A 10,671-nucleotide genomic window follows, 5' to 3' on the forward strand; every position below is an offset into this window, starting at 1 on the left:
GCAGTAAACCCCACCCATTTGGTACTCTATGGCAGTGATTCTCAACCTTTTTCCCCTTGTTTCCCCTCATTTAGTCCACATTAGAGCCACGGACCCCCCAATTTGATTTGATTTTGTCTCTGACCCAAATCTGAGAATATTTTTACTGTTAGATATGATTTTGTCCAGAATTTCATGACTATCTGTATTGCAGGTAGAGAGATAACAGTGAAACTATGATCAAAACAGTCATTCTTCTACATTCTCTAATTGTGTTCACTTCTTATAAATGAAGTAACAGAGAAGTTTAACACCTCATCATTTTGCTGGGGACCCGCTGGAACCCCCTCAAGGACCCCTGGTGGTCCCCGGACCCCACGTTGAGAACCACTGCTCTATGGAGTTTAAAACAAATGAGTTAGTATACTGTTTGATCCATGCCATTACAATTTCTGCTCTCATGGCCTACAATTGAAAACAGGGTTGTCTTTCTCATCACATCACAAATACTGCTTGTATGAATTAGCTTGGCGCAGATTATTATACACTTCTGAACACAACATACATCTCTTCTGCCATGGCAAAATTCAGCAACATCACCAATAGCAGCGTCAGCATCGTTCAAAGCTTACTGCTCAGACTCAGACGGGAACTGCGGTTATGACTGTTTGAACAAAACAAGGAAGCAACACCTAACAAAAAAAGGAACAAATGAGATGTCACATTTATGCATTCTTTCAACCTTTATTTGTACAGCGAGGCACACTGTGAGAAAGCTGTTATTTTGTCCTGTTTATTCACCATTAAAACCATAGTACATAAAACAATGGAATGATAGGTAAATCAAGCAAAATCAAAAGAGGCAAATTTCTCAACAACACGGCCCTGCAGGCAATGATTCCAGTATTGAATCGCTGCAGGAAAGCACCTTATGTTGCAACAGGTCCTGACCAATGACTGTTTAGCACTTGAAGCAACCAGGTCCTTGGAGGTGATGGAGCAACAGTATTAAAGGCGAGGCAGCAGGGTAAAACCAACACGTCTTTGGTGAAAGAAGAGACAAACATTTTGGACACACCATCTCGAAAGGTAACATGAGTTATTACCAATGCAGTTTTTAAATGTAATATTCAGTATAGCTTGTACATTTACAGTTGTTTTCAAGCTTATGAAATGTGTTTTCAGTTATCAGTACTTCATATGAAACAGGCTGGCTATTTTAAAAGTTTTTTCAGTGCTTACCTGTTAAGCCTCACTTTTGAGATAATGCTAGTAGCCTACTATCACTCAACGTAGTGTACACTAAAAAGTGTTAGCATGGAGCCGACTATCACGCAACGTAGTGTATGCTAAAGTGCTAGCATGGAGCACCAGAGCCAATGATCTACCAGGGACATCATTGGCTGCCACCTACCCTCCGTGCAAAGCATATATGATATACAATGCCTCAGGAAAGCACGGAAAATCATAAAAGACAACAGCTGCCGTCTGGTAGAGGTTACCGGAGCATCCAGGCACGGACTACCAGAGTCACAAACAGTTTTTTCCCCCAGGCCATCAGGCTTCTCAACCAGCAACATTAATCTCAGTGATCACATTGATCACATGATCACCTCAATGTATGCTCTAGACACTTCCTATGTACATTAAATGTACAACACCAAAAATTATTGTACATATCCATGGGCACTCTTACATTTTATATTCATAATATTTATTACTCTTATTCTTACTGTCCAGATTATTGGCTCTGGAACTGCTGTTAATGTTCTACTACTATGTATATTTTTGCTATTCTTGCCCTTATTTGTGACTCTTTTAACAATTTAATATTTGCTTTTTTTTTTTTTTTTATGCCTACTACGTAGTTGTTGCTTGCCTTGTCCTAAGAATTTCACTGTTCAGAATGACCTTGTGTTATACTGTGCATTTGATAAATACTTTGAACTTTGAACACATGGATGATTTTGGTATCAGTGTTCTCATCACTTAATGGCTAAGTTGACCAATGGGACAATCTCCCAAAAAATCACAGTACTCCTTTAACTCACACTTTCTTGTATTGTTTAATTTCCAGACTGAATAATGAGAGCTGCCGCTTGTGCCATCCTTGTCCTGCTGACTCTGTGTCAAGGTGGGTGTGCTTCTCTGCCTTTCACTTCGGGTTTGACCGATGTGGGTTTTTGAAGGCCACAGCCAGTATTTTCGTATTGAAGCTGACAACAACGAATATTTTGTGCTGATATTCAACTTTAAATATTTAAATTTGACCATTTCCATGCTTCGAAATTCCAGATAAATCATAAATCATTCCATGTTTCCACCAGAATTGTATTCTTGTCATGGAGGAAAAGCCTCTGAAACAGCATTTAGACCATCATGGGACACTAAAACTCTCCATTGAAAGCCATACTAATGAAATTCTAGGTTTGTTAGCAGCTGTTTGGAGCAGGGTGACCCACCCCACCGATTCAATGGTAGGGGGAACTCTGGGATACAATAAGCCTGTAAATGAAGCCATAATTTACACAAAAAAATGCATTATTGAACAATTAAACAAATGAATAAACCTTACCTAACACTGACTGGCTGATATCTGCTATTTAATAAAATGCCAATATCAGCCCCATATACTGTATCAGCCTAACCCAACTTTCATTCACTATACTTTTGCACCATGGCTCTTAGTGCCTTAACTTATACATGAGCTTTGAAAGTTGTTCACCAAAGAAACCTCAAACAAGATTTTAACAATTTGACCCCAATAGTACTAACAGTGTGAATTTTACACAGCTATCAATCAAGTCAGGTACACTATTATAATATAGATTAATTATATGTTGTATTATGTGTTAGATATGATTTGCTGGTGTTACTAAGGACTGTCTGTAAATTCCCATATTTGTTTTCTTCATATTTTAATATTATTGTTATATGTTGCATATACCTTGATTTTTTTGTATGACTTTTCACTTATCTAATATATCGTTGCGATATTTTCACATTGTACATATTTTTCATTCATTTTTTCCTTTGCCTCAGTATATTCTACCGCTGTTGTTTTACAAATCCTCATAATGCCGTGGCTCATTAATTTTTCCATACACTCAAAGTTTCTACTTAACACGTTCCAGTGTAGTCGCGTTATATTTATTACCCCCTATTTGCCATATTCCTCTATTTTTCTATCTTATTACAGCTTGCTGCTGCAGCGAGACAAATCCCACGGGTATCATTAAAGTTTCACCTTATCCTATCATACGACGCGTGTGGGAGTGTGATCTAACCTCTGTCATATTACTGTGTGTGTTGTTTCCAGGCGAGGCGCTGAAGTGCAACTACTGTTTCTCCAAGAGCGGTGACCTCTGCAGCCCCACCAGCGTCCAGACCTGCTCGCGGACCGATAACGCCTGTGCCAGCGTCCTGTTCCTGTACCCGCTGCGTGAGTCTATCAGCCTTTCTATCAGTGTCTCTATGTATATGTATGGGGGGGGGCGACCAGGGGCCGGATTCACCAATGTGTTCTTAAGATAGATCTTAAGAAATGACATAAGAGGAAAATTTAGGAAGTTCTTAAGAAGGCTCTTAAGTGCAATTTCTCAATATTTTCGTAGTAACAGTCTCATTTCTGACAAATTTCTTTAATTTTCCTACTTAAGAACTTCTCAAAATAGGGCCTGAATTAATTCTGGTTAATAAACTTTAGGCTTACTACCATTGAGGCTAGGAGACAAGGCTACGAGGCTAGGAGACAAGGCTAGGAGGCAACCCAAATTGCTTCCATCTACAAAACAATTGGGGAAAAACCTATTAAGAGCAACTAGAGCAAAGATTTAAAGATTGGTTGCTGTTGGTAACTGTAAAATTTGCTAGCTTATTTTCAATAAACATGAGACAGAGGCCTACCTGTCCCTACACCAAATAAAGCTTTACAATAAATGTTCATCTTAATGTTAGGTGTAGGGGAACCTATGAAGACTTTGAACTATAACCTACTTGTCTAAAATGTGTTTAAATATATGATATTAGAGGCTTACCTTTTCACTGTAGGAGTTTTAAGACAGGTGAAGGGCCGTCTTAAAGTTAAGAAAAAAATCAAGAACAAATTTGAGAACTTTCATTTCAGGAATACCATTTACTCGTAGGTTTTTTCTTAGGAAGAAACATAAGAAGAAAGTTAAGAATACATATAAGAACTGTTTTTTAGAATAGCATTTTTTCCTATTTTTTTTTAGTTAAGAAAAAAATGTCACTTGAGAAGATTTTGTTTTAAGGTTTTGTGAATCCGGCCCCAGGTGTGTACCATTTTTTTTAACCATATAAAAGGTGGGAATACGCTCTTATTGTGGGTGAGAGGAGGGAGACTGATATTTTTAGTGGTGTGTTGTTTTTTTCAGCAGGGGTGATGGTAATGAATTAATATAGATGTAAGTCAGAACCGGTAAAATAAGACCTGTGATGTTTCCGTGGGCTGAATTAAATGATTTTGGTCTAAAAGTGCATAAAATTGGATATACACACAGGCCTTTCTTACCATTTCCCTTTCTGCTGACAGCGGTGACAGCCCAAAATGTGAGATGCTAATTTCACGACAAGCTGACATGAATACTAAACAGATTTTCGGAGTTGGTTCGCTTATGATCTAAAAATATTTCATTTGGATGGGAACCAGTGAGCAGAGGTCGAGTGTGTGTGGCCCGCTGCCATGTTTAAAGCACTTCACCCAACCCCTCTGTTTGTTTTTCTCTTTTGATCACTTGGATTGACTATGTGATGCTAATGCGACCATGCCATCATTCATCACTTGTTCTGGGCTCACTTAAAAAATTGAGAATACACTATACACGCTCTGTGTTTGAAGTTTTTAACTGAGTTTTCAAACAATTTTAACTCACAGTTGCAGAGTTTAAACCCAGTAACATATACTGTTACATTCATTTAAAGGTGCTATGTATAGCATTTTAACATCAATAAATCAGATGATGAGGAGACATTAGAATAATTAGCATTAACAAACAAGACCATTGCTGAGAAGATTGCCTGCCTCTACACTGTTTTTTACAGTGTGAACCACCTGGTCAGATTTGGCGGGAAATCTGCTGGACTGCTTTACGGCACAAAACAGGAAGAGCTTCTGTTCTTCCACAGCAAACAGAGCTAAAGCTTTCAGAACTTCTGGTTACAACGATGGTGGAAGGAGAGAAAGACTGATGGAAAAATCACTTCCAACATGTTTATCCTCTTCAGAAAAATCAAAGAAAGTAACATCTTCTTTGTGACAGGAAGCAGCAGGGTTTATGGGAAATGTGGTCTTATCTTATATAGCAGCACTAACAATACCAGTGGTGTGAAATAGAGGCTACCAATCATCTCCAGAATGGTTTCATTTGTTTACTGTAATTATACAAAGGCATCACAAGTAATTTGACAATGATATATTGATGTGTAAAAATGCTACACGTTGCACCTTTAAGTTTAAAATAAGAAACTTTATTCATCGGAGAAATAAGGTTGTTGATGGAAATAATAAAACAATAAAAGCAATTAAATAGAATCTAAACAATGCTGCCAACAGTTTCAAGACACTGTATGTTTCCACAGGCCTTATACATGTCTTACCCTGTTCTTTGTATTTCATTCCTCCAGACAATTCCTTCCGTCAGTGCATGAACATGGCGGTGTGCCAGGGCTACATGAACATGCCTAACGTGGCGGCTCAGTGCTGCAGCACCGACCTCTGCAACTGAGTCTCTCTCACGGCAGGCTGGGAAACAAATGAGCCACGATTTGATGTTTTCAGCTTTTATTCAAACTGTATAACATACTGCTGTATAATGAAATCAGATGAAATCATCTCACTGCACTGGCAGATCATTTTACCAGTTTCAACAAATTTGACTTTTTTTTTTCAGGAGAATGTAACTTGTTTCAGGATATTTACTTGGTAAAAGTGAAATTGTCTTGGAGAAAGTTTCTTGTTTCCAGATTATCATGATGATTTCTTGAAAGAAGTCATATTGGCATGAATCTAGTGAAATCTATTGAAACCAGCAAGATTACCTGCCAGTGCAGTGAGATAATTTGACTAAAAATATCATGAAATAAGCTTGATAGGTCTGGAAACAAGATAAAATCACTTTCTGCAGTGTGACACAGAGGACTTGCCTTGTAAAACACATGCCAATTTTTCTGAATGTGATTAAAGTCTTAAAAAAGATGGATTGGTGATATTTACATTCATAGCGGTGCCCTGCGCTGAAGGGAATTACTGATTGCAATCACATCACAATATGAATGTTGTGACTTTGGTGTTCTAAGACAGTTTATATGCTTATTTTTTAAAACCAGTAAAGATCAGTACTGCTAAACTCCACTAGATGGCAATAGAGCACTGAGCAGAATAATGAGAACGCATCTAGTGCATGGCCAATGGCTGCATCTGTCTAATTTATACATTGGGACAAAACCTTTAAAAAAAAAAAAAAAAGATATTAATAGAAATATAATGAATTTGATTGACACTTTCATATCTGACTTGTGATCTCCATCTTTCTCATATGATGAATGTGAATGACAGGTGGCGAGGCTTATCATTTATTAAAACCAGGTAATTTCACTTGGGGTTTAATAATAGATTATCTACTGAGCCGAACGTATGCAAATGCAATACATTTTTCAGACGCCGGCAAAGATCACCGGAAATAGAGATAGATGTGTTCTCCTTTGTGCGGGCTGCGGGGCTCGGCTCGCATGCTTTATGAGCTGATGGCTCGGCTTGTCACTTGTAAGAGTAATTTAGGATCTAAAGGCTATTGTACATTAATCAGTTTGTGAACCAGATACTGGGCCAGCCATAGTCGATGTGTGAAAAAGGCTTACTGGTGCAAACAGCTCTGCAAAATCAATCATTTAATCACACCATGCCAGCAGGAATAAACTTTTCGCTATAACTCTGTGTATCATACTTTCTACAAGTATGAGAAACAATCTGCTGTTGCCTATACCAATGATATAAATAGGCGAAAATAAAACAACAACAAAAACAATTACTACTACAATAAAATGTCTTGGACAACTAATACCCAACTAACTGGGTCACCTATACACTTTCAACAAAAAGAGTTCTATACAGTATAGCAGTGATTCTCAACCTTTTTCATATCAAGGACCCTAATTTAGTACACATTGCTGCGGGACCCCCTGGAACCCCCTCAATGACCCCTGGTGGTCCCCGGACCCCACATTGAGAACCACTGCTATACAGCACTAGGAAATGGTTCCTTAGATTTGTACAATAGCAGAACTCTTTTTGGTGCCATAGAGCAGTGGTTCTCAACGTGGGGAACGGGGACCACCACGGGTCTTTAAGGAGGTTCCAGGGGGTCCCCAGCAAATTGATGAATTGTTACAGAATGTAGAAGAATGACTGTTTTGATCATAGTTTCACTGTTATCTCTCTACCTACAATACAGATAGTCATGGAATTCTGGACAAAATCATATCTAACAATAAAAATATTCTCAGATTCAGGTCCGAGAGACAAATGGGGGTCCATGGCCCTAATGTGTACTAACTTAGGGGTCCTTGATATGAAAAAGGTTGAGAATCACTGCCATAGAGAACCCTTTTACAAAGGTTCTGCGTGGTATCATACTCACATGGTTCTATATACGACCCAAAAAACACACAAAATGTTCCACAGTGAGGCATTTATTCTGATTTATTACAAGTTTTTATTGTTATATTAAATGAATAATCTGTGACATTCTCATAGAAATAAATGTAATTTTGCCACTTTCTGTCACAGACTGATACAACACAATAGTGATTCAACTTATATCCAGTTCACGAAACTTTTTCCATCTGCTGCTTCTAAACACCCAGTGTCTAGTAGCTCTTTCCTGGGAAAAATCCTCCAGAAGTGATGCCCTTTACGTTTCCGGTTTGTTTAAACAAAATCTGGAAAACTAAAAACCTATCACTTAAAACCAAACTGAAAATCTTTAATTCAAATGTCAAATCCATCCTGTTGTACGGATCAGAAACATGGAAAACTACCACCAACATACTCAATAAACTACAGACATTCGTCAACCGTTGCCTCCGACACCTCCTGGGAGTCTACTGGCCAGACACCATCACCAATGCCAGAACTGTGGGAACTCACCAAGCAAGAACCATTAGAACTACAAATCAGGAGAAGGAAGTGGAGCTCAGAAGACACAATAAATCAATCACTAAACAGGTACTAACATGGAACCCACAAGGCAGGAGAAATAGAGGAAGACCTAGAACCACCTGGAGAAGAAGCACAGAACAGGAGATGAAGGCTGAGGGGTTTTCGTTGATGGCCTATGTTCCTTAGGGAATTCCAAGGCCTAACTACCAACTTTGTTTAGACTAAACAGCAGAAGGAACTGGGTGGTTAGCGTGAGCAGCGATAGCCACCATGGCTGAACGGACAAAGAAAAGAGAAACTCAAACTGCATCACCAGAGAATCCAAGGAAAAAGACAAAGTCACAGTGCTGGACACACTGTTTGATTGACAGGTGCGGAAACACCACAGCAATGAGCGCCAAAGACGGAGAGAGAACAAATCAAAACAAAGCAGGATCTTGAGGATTACCACTTTAACACATCAGAGGCTTTGTTTGACTCGCACTGCAGAACCACCAAACCACCTAACCGAAGAACCGCCGAAGAACCCCCATTTCCCTGCGTGTAATATGAAGTGATAACATGCGAGCGAAGCCATTTTCTTCATGTGGTCCCGGCTTAACAGTTGAGCCTCCGCTGAGCGCACAGCTGAGGATTATAATGCAAACTGCCCCTGGGCTAGGGCTGTTGCCGGAGATCAACCCCAAAAAATGTGGAACTCCCCTTCGTCATATCCCCCCCTTCCCTCCCCACACGCAACAAACACACACACACACACGCACACCAAACCAGCGATATATAACCACAGGGAAACGGCCAACCTCTTTTTTTTATTTTTTTTTTATGAGGTGTTCCCCATTAACTGGGGCTTCCCTTCAGTAAACGAGTGCCGGGAGCAGTGTGGAAATACCATTCGGCTCTCCGCGTGGAGCCCCGAGGACCCCACAGCGATACTGGGATTCCATCAGCATCACACGCAGGGAGGAAGACACACACACACACACACACACACACGGGAGGTGCATGGACACAAACAATGGAAGAAACCCATACAGAGGCGGCCGATATGGGTTTTTGAAGGCTGATATTTTTGCTGCCCATAGCTGATATTTTGCCCTGATATTCTTTAAATTTGACTATTTTCATGCCTAAGAAATCCCAAACATTACAAGGATTCAGCATTTCCTTCTGGACTGTATTGTTGTCAGGGGTGGAAACGCCTCTGAAACAGCATTTAGACCAGTGGTTCTCAACGTGGGGTCCGGGGGCAACCAGGGGTCCTTGAGGTGGTTCCAGGGAGTCCCCAGCAAATGATGATGAATTGTTAAACTTCACTGTTATTTCATTTACAAGAAGTGAACGCAATTAGAGATTGTAGAAGAATGACTGTTTTGATCATAGTTTCACTGTTTTCTCTCTACCTACAATACAGATAGTCATGGAATTCTGGACAAAATCATTTCTAACAATAAAAAATATTCTCAGATTTGGGTCCGAGAGACAAAATCTCGTCAAATGGGGGTCTGTGGCTCTAATGTGGACTAGATTAGGGGTCCTTGATATAAAAAAGGTTGAGAATCACTGATTTAGACCATCATGGGACACTAAATCTCTCCACTGTACAAAAGGATCTAACTGCAAAAATAGATTTAAGTGGGATTTAGCTCTGAAAGCAGGATGAAGCGGGTTTCACTGCAGGTTTTACAGACTGATGAGTAAAATGGAATGATTTCTCTGACATAAAAATAATAAAAACATACTGACTAGCTGTGATCAGAAAGGAACCTCCATCAAATCAGAGGTGGACCACACTGACTGGACCATATCTGATATTTAAAAAAAGGCCAATATCGGCCCCATATATCGCCAAACTGGTATATCGGTGTAACCCCTAGTGCACACACACATTAATGAGTCAATTACCCCGTCATAGTGTGTTGTTTTTATTTGTGAAACAGTAAGCCGAGCGCTCAGCAGGGAGCTTACTGGGATATTCCTCTTCCTGGTGTGGGTGGACCACCAGAGCATCGGCTCCAGCCAGATCTGGACCAACTGACTTCATTAACGCTCTATTTTTAGGACCTACACCTCGCAGATGTATTTACGAATCGCAGCGGAAAAGGAAAAGCGCTTTAGAGACGAGGGCTTTCGGGCCCCCGGCCATTTATCCAAGAGGGTATATGGGGAGGGGGGGGGGGGGGGGGGGAGATGCAGTCAATTGGGCCAAACACGGAGAATGCTATTGGCTTCTCAGGACACCTCATTACCTCCGGCTCCATCAGATCGTAAGTGAAGAGGTGTAATGGGCAGGAATGAACCTGACTCTCGTCTCTAAATCAGAGAGGTAAAAAAAAACTCTCAGCTGCGAAGCCTCATTAGGCCAGAGACACAGTGCCATAAAAACCCAGAGAGAGAGAGAGAGAGAGAGAGAGAGAGAGAGAGAGTGTATGTATGTGTGTGTTTGTGTGAATGCATATGCGTTTTTTTTTTTTTTTTTAGAAAGTCTCGTTAACGCCACGGGACGCTCCGACGCA

The 10,671-nt window shown here is 40.1% G+C and overlaps 1 protein-coding gene across 1 annotated transcript; it reads left to right on the forward strand.

Moving 5' to 3' along the window:
- Nucleotides 1-738: 738 nt before the first annotated feature.
- LOC139649414 (lymphocyte antigen 6D-like) lies at nucleotides 739-6,196 on the forward strand. Its single transcript, XM_071525805.1, has 4 exons — nucleotides 739-1,068; nucleotides 2,057-2,113; nucleotides 3,299-3,421; nucleotides 5,626-6,196. Exons 2-4 carry the CDS (start codon nucleotides 2,065-2,067, stop codon nucleotides 5,724-5,726), a joined length of 273 nt encoding a protein of 90 aa, XP_071381906.1. The 5' UTR covers nucleotides 739-1,068; nucleotides 2,057-2,064; the 3' UTR covers nucleotides 5,727-6,196.
- Nucleotides 6,197-10,671: the final 4,475 nt, after the last annotated feature.

The sequence above is a fragment of the Centroberyx affinis genome, unplaced genomic scaffold (assembly GCF_046629955.1).
Source record: "Centroberyx affinis isolate AG114_WGS23_722 - 3 ecotype Tasmania unplaced genomic scaffold, CSIRO-AGI_Caff_v1 ptg001338l_1, whole genome shotgun sequence".
Lineage (NCBI taxonomy): Eukaryota > Metazoa > Chordata > Actinopteri > Beryciformes > Berycidae > Centroberyx > Centroberyx affinis.